Here is a 23446-nt window from a genome sequence, read left to right on the forward strand (position 1 = left end):
TTTAGAATAAATCTACAGCTGTCAAAAACATGATTTAAAGTCTAAAATTCATATAGTTCTGTTCCTAAATGTATAATAGTAGTCTGAGTTGGTCATTTATTTTTGTTACTTAGTACATATTATTTTAGTTACTTTATGTTCTCTGCTGTGTGTGTCTGTTTTCAATGTCTGGTCTTTGTCCTTGTATTACATTCTTTTGATTGACACTAGAATCATGGTTCTCTTGATTACTCTCTAACACACATATTAGTTCTTCCAATTTTCATTTAAAATATTTCCTCATTGCTTATTGTAGTGACTAAACCCCGAAGGTTATTATGGCTAGTTTAAAGTACTTCTCTATCTAAGAATCAGGCAAAATGTGTACAAGATGTATCACATGAAGAAGAAAAACACAAATTTAATTGCATTATTCAATTTGAGAAAAATTACGTGCTGCCCATTGCCTGATTCTTATCAAGAATGGTACTTACACCATTTTATTGACAGTTTCCTTGTATAGTTGATGTAACTGACCACTTGAATCTAAGTATATAATACCTCAATCTGGTACTTGACTTTTCCTGCATAATGTACAATCATAAATGCCTCTTCTTTCAGCTGTGGCACTTGATAATATGTGGCATTCTTATGATGATAACTGAACTTAGTAAGTAATGTCTTGTTTGTGGCACCAGGGAAACTAAAAATAAAATCAAATTTACATCAGTAACAACAATGTTTCTATCATCAGAGGAGAATTCGATCAAATTAAAAGCCGATCTCGCAGTGACACAAAACATAACAGAAAACCAGGAGCTGTGAGATCGGCTTTTAATTACATTGCATAGAATTTTACCACTCTTTTTAGAACCTTTCAGAGTGCAGAGCTCCAGAAAATTGCATGGTTGTCAAAAAATAAATTCATTGTTCTCAATAGGATACACCTAGTTTAGTATATAACAAATAAACAACTGTGTTAAAGTGAATGATATGACCATCCAATTCTTGGTGCTAATGGACTTCTTGTAAACTAAGCATAAGAACACATGTGTAAAATCCCTTGAAGCATTTTTGAGTTAGCCTGCAATGCACAGACATACAGACTGACAGCCTCATACTATAACAAAACCCAAAACATATGCCCCATCCATATAAAGTGATACACCAAATTTGAAACCAATCTATCCAGTGGGGGGCCAAGATTTTTGTTAAGAAATTTTGACCGAATGACTAACAAAGTAATTCAGACAGTCTTCAACTTTCTCAACACAAATTGGAAGACAAGGAAAAAATATTGTTCAACATTCAACTTACTTGCACTCTTCATCCAGTAATGGGAACAAACCAGCACCTTTCTTAGAAAACAATTCTAAACAACCAGTATTGTCAATGAATTCAATGTTCTTCCACTGAATACCTTCCTTTTTGTACTCCTCCTACAAATAATAATATGAGACGGGTGAAACCTATAAAAGGACAAAGTTAGAGAGGCCTTATTAACAGATACAGTCCTTGAACCGATCCGCGCAACTATTTGACGGATTGATGACTATTGACTGATTGATTGCTGACGGATCGATGACCGATGACCAATGACTGATCTGATTGCAGTTATGTCATGTAAAATGACGTAAGACCTGTTTTAAATTGAAGAAATGTAAAATAAAAGTATAAATTGATGTTTAAATCTATTACATTATGTCAATATGAGTAAAATTAATAAAGAAAACAACAAAAACCGTAAAATACATTGACCGCTATGTGGTCACGTGATGCGATCACCAGTTAAATGGATCCGTTTGACCGATCAATGACTGACTGGAAACTGATCAGTGATCGATGACCGACCGCAATTTTTGTTGCATGAATCAGTTCAGGTACTGTATGTGACTTCCTATGTCCTGTTACACTTGGGGTGACTTGTCTTAAGGCTGTCTTGTCCCATATGTTAAGGATAGTTAAGTATCCTTTCTCACCAATTTACACATCAATTTACACATCTTTTGAGGTATCGTTTGCACTACAAACCTTTTTTCTAACTGTTCAAATAGCATTTTGAAGGATTTTTCATGAATGGAGTCCAAAAACTAAAAACGGATAATAAGAAATGCCTTGCAATTGAAAGGGAAGCTAACATCAATAGTAAAGTAATAAACTATTCAAAGTTTCATGACAATGGTTGCAACTTCTACTGAGTTATAGTGCAAAAACTGTGAAATCTACTCTTTTTATGATCCAATTCCCATATCTTGAAATTGTAAAATTGGACAAAACTTGAGAAAAAGCTTACATTAATATAAATAAACAATTCAGAAATAAATTTTATTGACATTGCTGTATCATGATATCTAACTGGACAGCATCATACCAAGACATGACAACACAATCTTTCATTTGATTGCATCTAACAGAAAACAGTCATCAATGGAAGAAAACATCCTTTTTACATGATTTACCTGCTCAAACTTGAAGATATGCTGGTTAAAATAATACTGTAAGTGTTCGTTGGCATAGTTTATACAGAATTGTTCGAAGCTGTTTTTGTTGAAGTCTTCAAATCCAAAAATGTCTAGCACACCTATAGAGTTACCCTGCAATAACCAAAATGGAAGATTTAAATGAGATCAAGAAGTACATGTTTGTTCACAAGTTGGAAGAGTCATGAGTTATACTTTCACAGACCGTTTCCTCACCATATTAAATGAAAATGATCTATATACTCCTGAACTTTGTGTGACTTCAACATCAGGCTGTCCAGCACCTTTTGCAAAAAAAGGGCTAGTTTTAGGGCTAAATAATGAAATATTATGGCTAATTTATGGCCAAAATTGGACATTTAACAACATAAAAGTAACTAACACTGAGAAATTTGTTTATTTTTTTATCCCCGCAGAATAACACCTGATAACTTCTGATGAAAAGAACATTTATAGACAATAAGAATGCAGTATCTTCATAACAAAACAAGCAGTGCTTGAAACAAACACTGCAAGAATAATTTCTCCTAATAACTCCTAAGAAAGCAGTGAAATAACACAAAAATTACGGAATTCATATGAAAAATAAGGACTTTTTTAAGGATTACCTTAGAATTTCAAGTTTTTTAAAAGAATTCTAGCCAAACTGAAATAAAATAGGAATTTTGGAATTTTTGGGCCACTCGGTGGACAGCCTGCAACATAGGCACTATGGACAGGTCCACATCCATAGGGTGTAGCCTGCAGTCAAAATTAGTAAACTCAAACAAAATAAACACCTGTTATCATTATCTCGCTAGGCCAGAACAACAAAAATTTGAGATTTTAACTCACCTTAAATGTTTTTTTTAAGGGTAGGAATGTAACTTGATATAATAACCCATCATGACATGTGTTATATGTGTAGCAGGATACGGCCAAGCTTTTAAATGAACTTGTGTTCAACTCGTGTGTTGGATTCATAAATGTATGATGTGATTCACTCACAACTTTATATGAACTCCTATTGTGGTGATATCCTGAATGACATATTCTGATTATTTTATCTTTTGTTTTGTTTTCCAAAATGATATACGGTATTATGTTACATTTACTTTTCTTTTCTTAGGTTACTATACCATATGGCAAGTAATTTTAGTGGGTGTAAAATTTTATGATTTACTTTTACTATGAATAAGGGTATCAAATATTTGCGGTCTTTATTTTTCACTTTTTCAGATTCAATTAAATGAAAACCATATGAGAAAATATCTGGAACCAAATTTGGCAAACTTTAATTTTCACAAATTCCCAATTTCCCAAACCTCGAAAATATAGCAAAAATTAGAACTCACCTAAATTTCCTGCTACATGGTATTTGTTGTTTTTATTTTCAATGACTTAAAATAATCAACTTTAATTTTTTTGTAATTCTTGAGGACACAAATTCCTATCAATAAATCTCATTTCTCTCATAAATAAGTTTGACTATTTTTTTCATGCAACACTCAAAAATCTCATGCCAAAATTAAAATCTATCCACTACATTTTTCATTCTAATATTTATCATTCACAAAAACGTTTGCAACTGAAAAAAAAAACAAAGCTGAAGTGGGAAAAATCATTCATCATAGGGACAAAACTCTTGACATGTTAAGTAAAAACCTCCCACCAAAAATATCAATAAGATCAAGTAAGGTTAAGGAAAGAGATTGTATTTTAGAAAATAATAAATTATAATTAAATATACATATATTAATAAAATAGTACAAAATACCTGTAGAAAAAAATCTGAACTGAATAAAATGAAGTTATCATACATTTGAGGGAAAAAATGGACTAAATAGATTTACAGATTAGAGAGACAATATACATGTACATGTATATACACTACAACTCCTGTAGATTTTACATTTCCACTAGTCCACGTTTAGACAAATTTTACAAAATTAACTTCCAAATGTATTTCCAGTTCTTATGTTGCTGCTTTAGGCTAGATAAGTCATGTCAATGTTATGGGCAAGGCAAAGCATGGCATGGCATCCTCTCCCCATGTATGATCAGTGATACCCTCTGTCCCCCTACCCAGAAACAATACAGGAAACCCCTAAGTGTTTTAAGGCATTCTGATATAAAAAAAAAATAAAAATAGGTGGCCTTATGTAGTACAGAATCTGTGAAAGTTTCATCAAATTCAATTCAGTGGTTTCAGAGGAGATGAGGATATGAACTGGGGACAGATGAACAAACAGACACTATGATCATTATATACCTCCCGCTTTTCAAGTGGATGTTAAAAATACAATGTAGGACTGTGATCTTGACCAATGACCAATTACTTTATAGATTAATACTTAGCTGTAGCTTTTATTAGTTAGGCTGTGTACCAAGTTAGGTCAAAGTTCATTGATTGATTGTTGGTACTAAAGTGTACACCAGGGTTTTACAGCAGGACCGATGGACCCATACATGAAAGATAGCATTAGTTACAATGGAAACTTAACTGATGAGGGAATAGTACCATAGCAAACCTGTCTACTAGATATAATCTGTAACCAGGACTGTCAAAAGTAAAACAGACAAAATCCATCGGAGCAATTGTGTATATATATACTTTGTCTTGAATTTTATAATCAACACAAAAGATCACAATTTCAATTCATTCTATTTCAATCATGTGAGAAAAGCGTGATGCTTAAATTTGGCCATGAAGGTGTTTAGATTTAGCAACAACGAAAGCAATAATTGCTATCTGCATTGGAGTCATATAAAATTTCTAATTAATAAGGTTCTAATGGTTAAACTACACTTGTTGTAAAATATCCTGTTGACTTATTTTCAGCACAGCCATTCATCAAAATAAAGCCAATTGTTTCACCAAAATAAACAAGTTCTTGTGGCACATGTTAATGTCTGCAGTACACTGAACCATACACTTTACCTCATGCCAAATGGAAGAGATTAAAAAAATGGGGACGTTGAAGTAATATCCCATACATGTACAATGTGGTTTTAAAGTTAGTTATAAATTGAATCGTGAAAAATTAGCCAAACATCTGGGAAACGAAGTTCCTGCAATGGATTGAAAAAGTACATGTAGAACCCTTTTATTTTTTGTCCTGTGTAAAATGTATGTTTCAACGCAACAGTCATCATTAAAATAGTAAATAAGATAAGGGTATATATATCTGACTGAAACAAAAGGAGCAGGCCATCATCTTACCTTCTGTGACTGAAATACACACACACACGAATGTAAAAAACAACAGTACACACTTTTATTATATTGATAGCAGTGATTTATCGAATGTTCCCGGTGTAAAAATTTGATAATTCTGTGTGAAATAAATTTGGTAGTATCACTCCCCGATTTTCTCCTGCCAAAATGTCACAACACTAATATCCCTGGATTACATTCTTTTGATTACCGCTATGGCCTTGGTTTCCTTGATTACTCTATCAATACACAGTTCAAAAATTTTAATTTATGTTGAAAATAACAAAGAATTATGGATCAAATCTATACAATAAATTGGTTACCTTGAATAACCAAAATATAATCACACATGCCAAGAACAGGTTGAAGATTTAACTCATGCATGGAGTAATTTTCTGCGCACTCATTAAATCAAGGAATTCTGTGGCACTTGTGAATTTATTTTGGTTATTCACTCTTTCTAATTAATTATTTTTGTTTAAGTTTTGTGGCACTAGGGCTAGAACACTGTGTTGAAAGTCATAAATGGATTTTTACATGGACTTTAATGAAAGTTAAGATTTTTTAAAATTAGGCTCTAATGCCAGAACACAATCGTAAAAATTGTCATCAGACTGATAAATACCTGATGATCACTATGATGTCTTTTGGCGAGCAGAGCTTGGTTGACTTTTAGTACAATCCAGTCAAACAGGGAACCATACAGGCACTTGGCCATGGCATCTCGCGTAGCAATTGCCTGAAAAGATCCAACTAGGAATGCAAGCACAAACAAGCAGAAGAAGCTGCACATTTCTTTATGTCTGTCTCGATTACATTAAACGATTATGGCTGCAATGTTGAGTAGCACTCCTCCAGCTAAGAATCATGCAAAGTGTGAAATTCCACATATTTCTATTTTTGATGATTTGTTAAAAATGTTTTTATAAACAGAAATTAACCTGTGGTTTTCCATACATCACTGGTCTTAGAAGACATAAATCATAAAGAATGTAATGTAGACTTAAAATTAAGGGAGATAACTCTGCAAATGATACTGAAATACAATAGAAACTTTTGGACTTCAAATGTAAATAACCTCCTAAGACCAGACAGATAGAAATGAATGATTATACATTTCATCATATGAGCCCAGCAAGCACTTTAATAACACAAATAAAAATATGTAGCTTACATGGGGTGAATCGCATATATCAATTTGCATGATTCTTTTGAAGACTGCTATTTAACACATTAAGGCCACAAAATATAATTCTGTGTTTACGGTAATCTATGTATTTCTTTTTTCAAAATAGACGTTGGTTGATATTATTTCACATGAAAATTCAAATGAAGTTTTGAACTCTTTACAGAACTTCCTTTGTCTTAATAAGATGAAACATTTTTCTGGCACACTGTTTGATGAATCTGAATGATATATTTTAATAAATTTTTCTGATACAGTCCGTATAGTTTCACTTTTTACCCTTTGACCTTAAGGACACTTCTATGGAAATGTTACTCCAAAAAGGAATCCTAATTCTGTCACCTGATTGGCTAAATACTGATAAATTAGTGGCATTCGAAAAAAAAAAAAACTGTAACGAAAATTTGTAATTGCGTGCCATGTGTTATTTTCTTGAATGAAATGTAGAAACTGAGAAATAAAAAGAAGAAAATTTTACTGTGTCGGCTATCTTTTTTTAAAGATACTACTTGTTTGTGAATGTTCCCATAATAAGCAATAGCTACATGTACTACTGATTATCTCAGTCTTAATTTTCATACATAGGAATAAAGAATCTTCTGGTAGTAGCCAACACCCATATTAATTGAGGTTAATTAAAAAAGGAAAAGAAAATTATGGTGAAATCTGCCTTTGAAAAAATGGAATTAAACTATGTTATAGGATTATCATTAATATGCACCAAAACTAAATGAAGATATTTACATCTTCTAATTTGTAATTCATTACGACTGTCTCGTCACCAGCAGTAGCACGTTTCTGTGTTAAGGCATCCACTAGGGTTTTCTCTTTAACCTACCAAAATAAACCATACATTATTTAAGGCATTGTTATTTTGTGAATGAATATATATATGCTATGCTGTTTCAGTTGCTAAAATCAATGAATTCGATTCTCTCACTTGACCTAGGGCACCAAACCTTAGATTCAATTTCAATTTCATCTCTTTTTTTTTTCTTTTTTTTTTATTAGATCAATCCATGAGTATTGATAAATAAGAAAAAGACTATACATGTTGATTTTCAATGAAAATTGTTTGTCCCCTTTTAATTTAAATAACAAGCAATTCACAGCAATCAACTCTAATCTGAATCCTCACTTACAATTAATATTAAGAATCTAATCCTGCTGAGAGTGCAAGATCTCAGACAACTAAGAGTAAGATTACAAGTTCTCCAAGCCGTGTATGATAACATTGAAATCTTACCCGATGGTGTCTAAGATTTAGATTTCCCGATGGTGTCTAAGATTTCCTAGTCTTGCATTTACTGGCAGCGTTTGATTCTATAAGCAGAGGACGTATACCCTACCGGTGCACCTGGTCCATGCTCCCAGTTTTTAGTGTATTCCGAGTTGCTCATTTGCTTTTGTTACTTTGTATATATGATTTTAGTCACTTAATGTTCTTTTTTGTGTATGTCTGTTTTCCATGTCTGGTCTTTGTCCCTGGATTACATTCTTTTGATTACCGCTATAACCTTGGTTCCCTTGATTACTCTTTCTCACTTTTCTCAAATAATTGTTAAAAAAGTACTCTAATTCAGAACATCCTGCTTTTCTTTGCATTTACGAGACATCATAAAATATTTCATTATGAAGTCAAACATGTTGCATGCTTTATCTCATTTGTGGGTGAGATAAGGAAAATTCATACGGCTAATGAGTAATCAAGGGAACCAAGGTTATAGCAGAAATCAATAGAATGTAATGCACTAAAAATTGGTTGCACTAGGAGGGTAAAATTATGAATATCCTTATCTAGAAAGAGAAGAATGTCTATCTTACCTTCAGAAGAGTCGAGATTATCTGTACAACAGACTCTGTTTTAACTATGACAGATTCATCGTGATGTTGGTCCCCTTTCTGTAAAACAATATATACTAATAAGAAACTGGTGAGATTCTCAGTTTTTTGTACACAAGAAAAAAAAATCTTCAATTTTTATACAGTGTCAACAAAGTATGAATTGGCAAAATTTGAAGTAAACATACAGTCAGAAAAAGAATCGTAACGGTAAAATACAGATCTGAAATAGCGGAAATCCACTAAGAATCGTAACGGTAAAATACAGATTTAAAATAGCGGCAATCCACTAAAAATCAAAAAAAAAAAAAAATCATGCCTGTTTATACAACTGTTCTTGGTCTACTTGGTTAATGTATGGTCAAATTTTTTATTTTAAGCAGCAGTCCTTATTAATATCAGGTAGGAGGCAATTCATGCATGTCAAAAATCCACCAAATTCACTATTATTTCTTGTTCAGAAACTGTTATAGATCACATAACCAGTTTTAGTTTTTATTTGGGGTTTGCACTTTTAAGATAAAATTTATAAAAATTGCACAAGAAATAAGCACTTTGCCAGAGTTATGGTTCCTGATTTAGTTTGTTTTGGTTGATGTCTGTGGAAGGTTAAAGAGTAGTTTTCTCAAAAGTATAGATCTAAATACTGAAAGTATTATTGTCACATAAAAAAAAGCATGTGTAGACCAAAAATAGCAGTGTCTGATCCATAGGATTTTCTACACCATGAATCACATTACCTTCGGCAGTGTCTGAATTTTATATGGAGTGATACTTAATAATTTAGTAGTTGATTGTCTCAGTCAAATAATTTGAGGTGTGATTTGTTTTTATATTTTGGTTAATAAAAGTTTTCCTTAAAAAGTAAGTCTCAATAAACTCTGACTGTACCCTCTAATGTATTATTCAGCTTTTCACTCTTGAGGTAATATCATGGTAATTTTCTCAACATCACTTTTAATTCATGTTTGATAAATTGGACAATTATAACAAGAGGTTCCCAGGAGCCTGAATCACACACCTGGTTGAATTTTGCCTTTCAAAGGCAATAAATTTAACAAGTTGTCCAACAATTTTGACTCAAGAAGTCTTTGGTAGGGCTTATCATAAGGATCATTTCAAAAATTGAAAGTTTCTTTTAATATATCATAGTTTTAAAGATGTTGACTGAAAACTGTTAAAAAAATCATTTTTCCCCTTTCAAGGGCAATAACTCTTATAAGGAGTCATTTGACAACTTTTATCCCTGAAGACTTTTGTAGTCCTAGTAATAAGGATCATTTCAGCTATTGAAAGAATTTGGCTAAACCTAGCAGTTTTGGAGATATATGCGAAAAACTACTGTCTGACCCCTATATTCTATATTTAGTAACAGTGGCCATGTTTTTTGATGGATAAAAAATACCCACATCAGTTCAATGCACGATACCCCAAGGAACATTCATAATAAGTTTGGATTCAATTGGGTAAGTAGTGTCAGAGCAGAAGATTTTTGAAAGAAATAAAATTAAAAATAGCAAAAATCATTGAAAAAGGGCAATAACTCCAACATGGTTTAACTGATTACAACCGAAATTTGACCAGACATAGATCTCATCATGCTGTACACCTTTACCCAAATTTAGCTAAACCAAACATTTTGGAGATATATGCAAAAAACTACTGTCTGTCCCCCCTATGTTCTATTTTTAGTAACGGCAGCCATGTTTTTCGATGAATCAAAAATCCCCACATCAATTCTATGCAGGATACCCCAAGGAATATTTATAACAAGTTTGGTTCTAATCAGTCAAGTAGTTTCAGAGGAGAAGAATTTTGTATAATTGTTAACAACAACGACGGACAACGACAATGGATGCCAAGTGATGGCAATAGCTCACATGGCCTTTGGCCAGATGAGCTAAAAATGCATGAAATTAACAGTTTCAAATTTAAATACAATAACAAATATCAACATACCTTCTTGAATTCAACATTTCCAAGTAATAATACTGCTGACAACATGGAAAATATTCTGAAAACGAAATAACAGAGAAAATGAACGTCTGTACCAATTTTTAACTCAAGTTCTTTTTTTTTTTTTTTATTTACTAACACTTTGGCTATATACCAGAAGCAAAGATCCTGAGCAACCTCATAAAAGATGTGATTAAACAGCTGCACCATGAATGCATGATAAACCCACCCCAAGAAGGAGTTACAGTGCAACATGCGAAAAAACAATCCATTGAAAACATGAACTAGTCCAGTAAGACTGAAATTAAAAATTTTTTTCCAAAAGTACACAGACCTTTAGACCAATACAACAACCATGGGGTACAGTTTGAAGTTCATTGTACAATCAGGGGCAGATCCAGACACTTTGAAGAGGAGGGGTGCCAGCCAGGGTTCTTCAGAAAAAGGGGGAGTTGCTAGGACACTATTTACCATTTTTTATCAATTTTACACATGAACATTACAAATTTTCCAATAAAAAGGAGGGGTGCCAACCTCCTGGATCTGTACTGACAGCTGATTCTCTTGTTAGGGTGTGGCATGTGAAAAAAAACTTAAAAAATAAATAGAAAATGTCCCATAACTCCAAAAAGTAAAATAAGAAATTTTGACAAAATGTATAGATACCTAACAATTGCAACTAAAATTGTAAATAGTTTGAAGTAAATCCTAAAAACCAATTCCCAAATTTTGGGTGACATGTAAATCTTAGCCCTCAAAACTATTAACACAGAAAATGAATCAGAATTTCTTCCAAAAAGGATACAGACCTTAAGACCATCACTATAATTTTTTTTGAAATTTCAAAGTTAATTGAACAAGTGGTTCTCCGGTTATAGTGTGGAATATTAATTCTGACAGACAGATGGACATTTGTATACCATTATAGGATTGGTTTCTGACAGGTGTATAATAAAAAAATAAGTAAAAAGTAGCTACATCTTTAAGTTATTAACTTAAAACAGACAGGCAAGTGATAATTACCTTTTCTGAGTGAGAGGAGAGAAGCCAACCATCTCCATTGACTGTTGTAACCTTTCAAACTCATATTTTTCATCAACTCTCTCATCTTCAACACCTTCTAATGTATAGCAGTCACTCTGCAATGAATAAGTTCATACATGTGCAAACAAAAAACAGGCCTTCCATTGACATTGTACATCTAGTCTTAACAGAACTCTCATTGGGCCAAAAAAAGTGTGTGTTTACAGTCACCTGACCGACCCTCATTTTATCGCTGCGACCCTAACTTTTGTTATCTGCAATTTTCTGAAATTCCGGAAATTCCAGCCTTTTCTTTCACCGGTACCTGTATTTATCGTATTAAACAACAATGGCGGCCTCCAGTGCCAGCAACGCCAGCAATTTAAAAAGAAAACTAGCTGACAGACAAGCATGTGCACCATTACAGTGTCTTATTTTTCTATCTATTTAATTTATTAGTCAAGAAACTACCATTGAACAAAAAATATAAATAAAAAAAATAACCTACCAACCAAATTTTTGTTCACCATGTGACAGTAAACACACATTTTTTGGGGAGGCCTTGGCATTGTACATCTAGGCTTAACAGAACTCCTATTGACATTGTACATGTACATCTAGCTTAACAGAAATTCTATAGACAATGTACACCACGCTTAAAAGGACTCCTATTGACATTGTATATCTAGCTTAACAGAACTCCTATTGACATTGTACATCTAACTTAACAGAACTCTAATTGACATTGTACATCTTGCTTAACAGAATTCCCATTAACATTGTACATCTAGCTTAACAGACCTCCCACTGATATTGTACACAAAGCTTAAAAGAACTCCTATTGACACTGTACATCAAGCTTAACAGAACTCCAAATGACATTGTACATCTAGCTTAACAGAAATTCCAATGACACTGTACATCTAGCTTAACACAACACCCATTAACACTGTACATCTAGCTTAACAGAACTCCATTGACATAAAGAACTCCTATTGACACTATACATCAAGCTTAACAGAACTTACAATGACATTGTACACAAAGCTTAACAGGACTCCCATTGACATTGTACACAAAGCTTAAATGAACTCCTATTGACACTGTACATCAAGCTTAACAGAACTCCCAATGACTTTGTACATCTAGCTTAACAGAAATTCCATTGACATTGTACATCTAGCTTAACAGAACTCCCATTAACATTGTACATCTAGCTTAACAGACCTCCCACTGATATTGTACACAAAGCTTAAAGGAACTCCTATTGACACAGTACATCTAGCTTAACAGAAATTCCAATGACACTGTACATCTAGCTTAACAGAACTCCCATTAACACTGTACATCTAGCTTAACAGAACTCCATTGACATAAAGAACTCCTATTGACACTGTACATCAAGCTTAACAGAACTTACAATGACATTGTACACAAAGCTTAACAGGACTCCCATTGACATTGTACACAAAGCTTAAATGAACTCCTATTGACACTGTACATCAAGCTTAACAGAACTCCCAATGACTTTGTACATCTAGCTTAACAGAAATTCCATTGACATTGTACATCTAGCTTAACAGAACTCCCATTAACATTGTACATCTAGCTTAACAGACCTCCCACTGATATTGTACACAAAGCTTAAAGGAACTCCTATTGACACAGTACATCTAGCTTAACAGAAATTCCAATGACACTGTACATCTAGCTTAACAGAACTCCCATTAACACTGTACATCTAGCTTAACAGAACTCCATTGACATAAAGAACTCCTATTGACACTGTACATCAAGCTTAACAGAACTTACAATGACATTGTACAAAAAGCTTAACAGGACTCCCATTGACATTGTACACAAAGCTTAAAAGAACTCCTATTGACACTGTACATCAAGCTTAACAGAACTCCCAATGACATTGTACATCTAGCTTAACAGAAATTCCATTGACATTGTACATCTAGCTTTACAGAACTCCCATTAACACTGTACATCTAGCTTAACAGAACTCCATTGACATTGTACACATAGCTTAAAAGAACTCCTATTGACACTGTACATCAAGCTTAACAGAACTTACAATGACATTGTACACAAAGCTTAACAGGACTCCCATTGACATTGTACACAAAGCTTAACAGAACCCCCATTGACATTGTACACAAAGCTTAAAAGAACTCCAATTGACATTGTACATCTAGCTTGACAGAACTCCAATTGACATTGTACATCTAGCTTAACAGACCTCCCAATTGACATTGTACACAAAGCTTAACAGAACTCCAATTGACATTGTACATCTAGCTTAACAGACCTCCAAATTGACATTGTACACAAAGCTTAACAGAACTCCTATTGACATTGTACATGTACATCTATCTTAACAGAAATTCCATTGACATTGTACACCAAGATTAACAGAACTCCTACTGACATTGTATATCTAGCTTAACAGAACTCCCACTGACATTGTACATCTAGCTTAACAGATCTCCCATTGACATTGTACATCTAGCTTAACAGAACTCCCATTGACATTGTGCACCAAGCTTAACAGAACTCCTATTGACATTGTATATCTAGCTTAACAGAACTCCCATTGACATTGTACATCTAGCTTACCAGAAATCCTATTGAGACTGTACATTAAGCTTAACAGAACTCTAATTGACATTGCACATCATGCTTTTTTCCAAGTACATCTAACTTAACAGAACTCCCATTTTATTTATTTTTCCACGTACATCTAACTTAACAGAACTCTCATTTTTCCCAAGACATAAATGTATACAAACTTTCTAAGAAAGAGTTGTTTTCAAGGCTTGATGAAACCAGAAATTGTTATTTTATTTTTTTTTTTGAGGAGGTTGTTTGCAGGTGTTTATAGCTTTTCACTTAAACAGTGCATTGCTTCATAGAGTGGGTTTGTTGTAACCCCCTTACCATCCCCAACTGCCCCCCCCCCCCACAGCCACTTACTGGCTACAGGACTGCAACAACACTACAAGTTTGTGCCCTAAAAGTTCCAATGCTTTAACAAACCTGATTAAGATAGGTATAGTCCTCAGGTTCCAATAGGTGTAAATTTTCTCTTTCATCATCCTCCGCTCCAGCCAAGAGGTAGTAAAAGACATGATAATTTCTACAAAAAATTGGGTGATTGTACAAATTAAATGGTAAGGTCTTGACGATAATTATTTAGTACTCATTAGATTTGGAACTGATAGTTAAAATGGTATTCTAGTGGTTTTGATATGAATAACCCCACAAGCATGAGTCTAGATAACAGAGGAGCCTTTTCTTTTTTTTTTTTTTTGAGTCCAATTTCAAAATCAGAGCTGTCTCGTAGCTTATTCAATTTGACAAATACTGTGATTTAAACTAAATAGTACAAGCATTGGTTAAGCCAAAAAATGCAATTCAAAGATTTGAGAAGTAAAAGTTGAAAACATTTAAATTTTGTTGTGTACTTATATTTCCACATTGGACAGATAAGCACCACAAATATTTCACGCAATGAATTTTAAACTCAATGAAAAGCTAATCACTCTTTAAAACTGAAAAAATTGTTGCTCAGGAATATTTTAAAATGATAGAATCTGTAAAAATTAGCAACTAGAAATATTAGTATATTAACAGTATGCTGCATCAACAATTATATTTCAATAATGTTACCAATTGCTTTTTTCACTGACCTAAGTCAGTCCCACTTTTCACTTTAAAATATACATTACAGCATTTGCTATATGGAAAATCACAAATGAGTAATAGATCCAGATTCCATGCAGTTTGCTTGATCGGGACAAATGTCCTAACTATGAAAATACATGTCATAACACAGAATTGATTTTACTGAATCCACAAATTAAGTGGACAGTGACAAAATTAAATGTTAAAACACAGGGGGAAAAAATGAATCATAACAGAAAATCAAAGTTAGATAGATAATGCAGAATTTTGCTTTAAAGCCAACAAAAAATAATTAACACTGTTAACAAATGAACATGGAAATACTGGGTATACCTTTCATTCTTAGCTTGACAGACTATTCTTGATTTCTCCAACAGATACTTTTCAACAATGGCTCTGAAAACAGAAAAGTAATTAAATAATCTCTACCAAATAAATGTTATGTAACCAGTGTATTAGGGAAGAAGATTCAATCACTACAATGTGAAATTATTTCATCTGACTTGGGATTTACACTTAATTTCAATACTACTACCAAGAGGGTTTTTCACATCCTCGATTACCCTGTCGGGTCTCGCACGGACGGATATTAATACTTAATTTCACTTTCACTTTTTTCAATTTGATTACTCTATAACACCACCAGGCTCTGATTAAATTTCCACAAATATTTTCCCTGCTATTTTATATATTAAGTGAGTTTTCTTTATATAAAAAGGAGAAACCGATTCTCTTTCAGCTAAGAGCTCGAACCAAAATACTCCACACAAAAACCAGTCAGTGGGTGACATATGACAAGTTTTATTTTAAAAAAAATTTCATACATTTCATATCATAAATGCACCCTTTATTGAAGTTAAATGTTGGTTTTTCTTTCACTGCAAAAAATACAGAAATAAATTTCATAAAAAGCATTGAAATTCATTGCAAAAAGAAAACAAACTTTAATTTTGGCAAAATTCAGTTGCTTTGTTAGGGAACTTTAAAATCATTTTATAAGCCATCCATTGATTAAAAACATCTTCAAGAGATGTATCAAGATACACAGAGTTGAATACAAGATGATCCACCCTTTGGTAGAAGAAATGATTTCCAACAACTTCTGCATGGGAATACATGAAGTGGGAATGTATGTCACTGAATGGCCTTCAGGATGGGAATATACGAAGTGGAAATGTATGTTACTGAATGGTCTTCTGCATGGGAATACATGAAGTGGGAATGTATGTCAATGAATGGTCTTCTGCATGGGAATATACAAAGTGGGAATGTATGTCACTGAATGGCCTTCTGCATGGGAATACAAAAAGTGGGTATGTATGTCAATGAATGGTCTTCTGCATGGGAATACATGAAGTGGGAATGTATGTCACTGAATGGCCTTCAGGATGGGAATATACGAAGTGGAAATGTATGTCACTGAATGGTCTTCTGCATGGGAATACATGAAGTGGGAATGTATGTCAATGAATGGTCTTCTGCATGGGAATATACAAAGTGGGAATGTATGTCACTGAATGGCCTTCTGCATGGGAATACAAAAAGTGGGTATGTATGTCAATGAATGGTCTTCTGCATGGGAATATACGAAGTGGGAATGTATGTCACTGAATGGTCTTCTGCATGGGAATACATGAAGTGGGAATGTATGTCACTGAATGGTCTTCAGCATGGGAATATACGAAGTGGGAATGATTGTCACTGAATGGCCTTCTTCATGGGAATACACAAAGTGGTAATGTATGTCACTGAATGGTCTGCACAGGAATACACAAAGTGAGAATGAACATCACTAAATGGTCTTCTGCATGGGAATACACAAAATGGGAATGTATGTCACTGAATGGCCTTCTGCATGGGAATACACAAAGTGAGAATGTATGAAGTCTTTTTGCCATGAATGGCCTTTTGCATGTGAACTGTTCTTGCTTTTTTCTCCTTGAATACACCCATAACTACCATGACTACCATAAGTTTTTTGGATGATTTCCATGACTAAAAAGGGGTTCTAATATGTAAATGCAGGGTCTGACACTAACTTTTCTCTCCTGGTAGCCAACAGGACTTTCTGATAGAAAAATTAAGTAGTCCTCAAAATTATTTTGCAGTCCTTAGGACAAATAAAATTTTAAGGATTAATTTGATAGCCTAAAGGACAACAAATTAAAATATCAAGGTAGTCCTCTCTCAAATTAGGTAGGCACAGGACTGCCAGACTGCTGTTTGTTTTGAACCCTGAAATGCATTGTCTACACAGAAGGATACAGTGTTAAATCTACTAAGATAGTTTTTCATCAAATTTACACAGGTTTACATCAAATTTACAAATTTCAAATTTTTTTTAAACAAAAAGATTTAAGAAGCCTTGAATTAAATGGACAATATCATCACAACTTGAACAAATACGTGCATTCAGAGATTACCAAGTAAATCCCCCACAACTGGGATGTATACATGTGCATGTATTTCCTGCTGTGCAATCAATGCACTTACTTTTCACATGAATGCATTCTTGTCAATAGAAATTTTAAGATGCTAGGTAAACATGACACAGAGGACACAAATATTTGTGAATTTTAGTGCAAAACTGAAATTGAAATGTCTTTGCTTCAAGGCATTCATTCCATTTAATGCACTAAGTGGTTGTTAAAAAATGTGCTAAAAAATCATTTTCACAACTTAACATTCATTTGGCAGTAAGGTGTTCTTCCTGTGTTTCGCTTCCTGAATGGTATTAACTTCTTGTCTATGTAAGAATCATGCAAAATCTGAAAAATGTGATACACCCCAAAAAAGGCTACATATTTTTATCTTTGTAATTAAGTTGTTTTATGGGTCTATACTATGAAATGTGTAATTATTCATTCAAATCTGCCTGCTCTTAGGAGATAATCAACATTAAAAATCCAATAAATTCTATTGTACTTGAGCGTCATTTACAGAGTTATCTCCCTTCATTTTGAAATCTACAGTGCATTTTACATATTTTTTATCTCCTAAGAGCATGGGCTATATGAAAAACCACATGTTAATTTCTGTTTACTATGACACTTAAAACAAAATATCAAAAATAAAAATATGTAGGCTTTTTAGCCATGAATCACATTTTGCATGATCCTTAGCTGGAGTGCTACTTAACTTCTTTGACGTGAACTCAAAATAATGAAAATTTCCTTAAAGGTAACTTCATGAAATCAGTTGGCTGAAGGGAAGTAAATAGCATGGTAAATTCTTATGTTTCTCTAAAAATATGAATTGATAAGCTAAATGGCTACCCATCTTGTGCAGGGTCAAGGTAGACAAAAAATTCATTTTTCTGTTTTGTCAAATTTCATGTATATTCACAGAGCATTTCTGTAAGGTTTTGATGGATGAAGAAATAAAATAGTAGAAACATAAAAGGCCAAATTATCATAATAATAATGAATAAGTGAAAAATAGCCATGTTTTAAAAGGTAAAAAGGAACAACATACTAGTAAAATATAAATAAAACGCAAAAAAACTAAAGAAAATGAGCCCAAATTTTTGGCCTTACGGCCTTTGTCAGGGGCAAAAAAATGATCATAAGATCTTCATTCATATTAGCTGACAGACTAAACAGTATACATACAGTGTATACTTGTATACATACAGTGTATACTTGTGTATCACATAAGAGGAAGAAATAGACAAACAGAAGGAAACTTAAGTACTGGAATATGTAAGAATCAAGCAAAACTGAAAAATAATGAACCATGCTCAGAAAAACACACATAAATTTGACATTGTGGGCACAAAGTAGACAAATTGACAGTTTTTTGTCTAAGAAGTGTCAGGGGATGGAGATAGTGATTTCAAAGTTATAATAGGATGACAGGGTCTCACTAACCACTTCCAGGTCAAATGGCCACCCCGATGCAGTACAAAAACACACTGAACCTAGATCTATGCATTGTAAGTGCATAATCTGTATGTATTCTGATCAAAAGTAGTCAAAATAAAGCTGAGAATGTGTACTTTAAAATCATAGTTGTAATTTACAGTAAATTACTACAAAAGTGTGTGAATATTGTTTACATGTGTGAGTAATTTACCTCCATGCTGTCAGTTAGTAGAATAGGTGAAAATGTGGATTATCAGTATTATTTAATCAAGTAAATTTTGTGAAGAATTTCTACGATCATCCTACCATTAGCATAATAATTTTGAAAGCCTTATTTTCCAAGCCTCGCAATAATATGCAACTTTAAGATGTGATTTGTCCTGGGAATACACAGTGAAACTTTGAAAATTACTTTTTTAACATGTGAAGTAATGCAAACGTTAGAAGTAAAACTAGGGTAAGTGAGTGATCTCCCTTTGAAGCATTTCCTATGAAAAAAAAATAAATGAATGCCATTTCTGCATTTCAGCTTACATTTCGAATAAGATTTCATGGAAAGACATTTGTGTTTTTTCACCCTGATTCACCTAATGTCTGATTCTTACACAGAATAGCACTTCAGTGTCAGTCTCTTTAAGAATCAGGCAGTAGGAGAAACATGGTATTAAATAACCTTTTTGAAAAAAATCATTTTGAAAGTTTGATTTGCTTCATCAGAATCAAGGAAAAAAAGACAAGCTTTTCCATGTCATTTTGGTAAATTGAGTTATAATTTCATTGAAATGCACTGAAAATGAACATTTCAAGTGCAAATAACTCATCATAAACCTCATTTTTCTATTGAAAAATTCTCAGTGAATCCATTGATGCAGAGATCAAATAATGGTGTTTTCAAATAGAGAAATCATCCTTGAGTGAAATTATATTGCAAGATCCGTGGGATTTTGACATGCATGTTTCTAATTTTTCCTATTTTGCCTGACTCTTACAAAAACTTACACTTAACAGGCCACATTATCGTTGATCCAACTGACTAACCCTGAACAAATGCATGTACAAGAAAAAAGTTTGCACTGTTTGATGTTGGAGGTACTCAATTCGTCGTAAGTAAAACTAAAAAGTTAGAAAGCTCTCTGATCTTTGAATTGTTTATGTAGAAACAATTCTCAAAAAAGTTTTTATCCCCTTTCTCTCTGAACTACAAATTAGTACATTGTACATGTATGTATCTGAATACAACTATAAACATTATAATATAAGGAGAATGGATGTTGTGAACATGTCAAAGAGACATCAACCTCACTAGAATGAAAAATGTCGGCTCAAGGCAACCCATGGGTCTTCAATGAACTAGGGAACCTTTACACCACTGTGCAGGCTGCAGCTAGCCCCAAAACATAATTATACACAATCTATTATACACAATTGTAGCAAAATACTTGCCACCATATACTCAAGTGACATAAAAGTAAACTGAAAGTGAAAACGAAACAAGCTATACAGAGGCCAGGAATTCCTTACTTGGAACATGTGCAAAAAATGTGGCGGTATTAAGGTGCTTTGGCATGATCACAACCCTCCCCCTTTTCAAAACAACAATTTTGGAAAAAATATCAAACAATAACACATACAAAAAATTAGTTCAAAAAGATCTGAATATATACATGTATAAATTCAGTGATTGTACAGTTATAAATATTATGGTTCATTGGTTTAAGCAATTTGTTAATTGTTACCCACGATGAAAGGACCAGCATTAACCATAAAGCAGTAATCCACAGCCCAAGGCTGGTAATTATACTAGTGGGCCTATAAGAATTAAATTACTCTTACAAGGCAATAACACTGATAAATTCTCCAAAAATATGGTTTGGGCCTGTGGATCAAGAAGTTATTACTGTGAAGATTGATGGGTTTTTGCAATATTACACTTATGTATGTATACCACATACCCACAGGCAGGGGCTTGGTGGGTTACAACAAACCCTCTTTTGAAGCAAAAAGTATAAAAAAAAACAAGCTTAAAACTGTTGAGGCACTATCAAAGTTGGGAAAGTTAGGTCCAAACAACACCCTCTAAAACCCACTGAAAGGATTTCTACAGGCCTGCATCACCCAGTTCCTAAATCTATACTTGGTTCAAACTCATTGAAAGGATTTCTACAGGTATGTATCACCCAGTTCCTAAATATATACTTGGTTCAAACTCTTGGAAAGGATTTCAACAGGCCTGTATCACCCAGTTCCTAAATCTATACTTGGTTCAAACTCATTAAAAGGATTTCTACAGGCCTGCATCACCCAGTTCCTAAATCTATACTTGGTTCAAACTCATTGAAAGGATTTCTACAGGTATGCATCACCCAGTTCCTAAATCTATACTTGGTTCAAACTCATTGAAAGGATTTCTACAGGTATGTATCACCCAGTTCCTAAATCTATACTTGGTTCAAACTCATTGAAAGGATTTCTACAAGCCTGCATCACCCAGTTCCTAAATCTATACTTGGTTCAAACTCATTGAAAGGATTTCTACAGGTATGCATCACCCAGTTCCTAAATCTATACTTGGTTCAAACTCATTGAAAGGATTTCTACAGGTATGTATCACCCAGTTCCTAAATCTATACTTGGTTCAAACTCATTGAAAGGATTTCTACAGGCCTGCATCACCCAGTTCCTAAATCTATACTTGGTTCAAACTTATTGAAAGGATTTCTACAGGCCTGTATAAGCTAGTCTTACTTGCTTCGATCATTTCCAATACTAGGACTAAATGAGGAAATCTTACCCATGAACCATGCCATTCTCTTTGTAATTGACTTGTACAAACTTTCCAAACCTACTCGAGTTGTTGTTGTGTACTGTCTTAGCATTACCAAAAGCCTGTAATGAAATAAATGATTGATTAACGTTTCATATATTAGAATAATGTTTTGGAGACCAAGGGCATATCACAGCAGGAACATTTGATAAATGAAAGCCAGTAATGAAGCAAACCATGATATACAAAATCTTCATGTACAGAGATCGTGGATGACTATGGAATTACATGTACAGAGATTGTGGATGACTATGGAATTACATGTGTAAATATGTGTGCAGTAAGTTCCATGACAACATTGCAATTACCATCATGGCAGTCTATAATGGAGTCAAGTTCACCACAGATATAGTATAGAGACAAATGTAAAATCCATTAGGTGATACATGTATCTGTAATAAGAAAATTTAATGCTAAGGAATTCTACCACACAATGAAATGTATATATAATGAAATCAAAATCTCAGTTCTTTATAGGAGTTCTATCAGTCAAAACAATAAACATTTTGATTTATAATACAATGTATGTTAAATGTTGTATGAATTTCAAAATGACTACCTAAATTTTCTTTTGTGGATCATACAAAATGTACATGTACAGGTGCACTGTATTACTACAGAAAATAAACAAAATTCTTACCAAAACAAATAACAAAGCCACAAACATGATGACAAATTCAAGAACTAACCACTCAATTGAAAAATCTGACACCAAGATATAAGCACTCATTTTAAACAGCATTCATGAACAGGTCTCCAAGAAATACATATCAATTCCATAATTAAGTCGAAATTCCCAGCCGAAATGAATATTTTCTCATTTTGAGCTTCATAGGGTCATGGTCAATGACAAAAACACTACATAAGGAAAAATCTATATAGTAAAGCACCTTAAGGTGAATTAGGTCAAATTATATTGTAAATAAAATGTTTATCTGGCTATTAACATGATGACAATTGTTGATAGAAACAATAAAGTGTGACATGACATATGACAATAGGTAACAGATGCTGTGCCTCAAGACATGGAAACAGTTCATGAATATAGGGACAAGAATTCATGATGTTGGGTCACAACACCAGTATATCAGCAAAAAATACCAAAAGATAAAAAAATTCAGACATCAAAATCAAAATAAATGGCTTAAAACATGAAAACAGGGAACAGAAAGATACAAGTACATGTGAACAAGAGGCTCCCAAGAGCCTGAATCGCTCACCTGATTTAAGTCTTTCAAGGGCAATAAATCTGACAAGGAGTTGTACAACAATTTTGGCTCAAGAAGACTTTGGTAGCACTATCATTAGGATCATTTCAGCAAAAGAAAGTTTTTTTCTTTTAGTTTTAAAGATATTGGCTGAAAACTGTAAAAAAAAACCTGTCATTTTTCATCTTTCAAGGGC

At 33.3% G+C, this 23446-nt stretch overlaps 1 protein-coding gene across 19 annotated transcripts in view; it reads right to left on the reverse strand.

Moving 5' to 3' along the window:
• The window catches only part of LOC148620795 (unconventional myosin-IXb-like), a 122623-nt gene that overhangs the window by 73825 nt on the left and 25352 nt on the right, over positions 1 to 23446 (reverse strand). For all 19 annotated transcript variants that reach the window (XM_088574607.1, XM_088574605.1, XM_088574604.1 and 16 more), the window contains exons 3-13: positions 22010 to 22104; positions 15689 to 15751; positions 14708 to 14807; positions 11663 to 11778; positions 10643 to 10697; positions 8666 to 8743; positions 7586 to 7675; positions 6281 to 6394; positions 2439 to 2573; positions 1297 to 1418; positions 541 to 682 (exon numbers count right to left, since the gene is read on the reverse strand). In XM_088574607.1, the coding sequence (XP_088430733.1) occupies positions 541 to 682; positions 1297 to 1418; positions 2439 to 2573; positions 6281 to 6394; positions 7586 to 7675; positions 8666 to 8743; positions 10643 to 10697; positions 11663 to 11778; positions 14708 to 14807; positions 15689 to 15751; positions 22010 to 22104 (1110 nt within the window). The remainder of the gene's footprint in view (positions 1 to 540; positions 683 to 1296; positions 1419 to 2438; positions 2574 to 6280; positions 6395 to 7585; positions 7676 to 8665; positions 8744 to 10642; positions 10698 to 11662; positions 11779 to 14707; positions 14808 to 15688; positions 15752 to 22009; positions 22105 to 23446) is intronic.

The sequence above is a fragment of the Perna viridis genome, chromosome 3 (genome assembly GCF_037379345.1).
Source record: "Perna viridis isolate PV_CMFRI_1.1 ecotype Kerala chromosome 3, ASM3737934v1, whole genome shotgun sequence".
Taxonomy (NCBI): domain Eukaryota; kingdom Metazoa; phylum Mollusca; class Bivalvia; order Mytilida; family Mytilidae; genus Perna; species Perna viridis.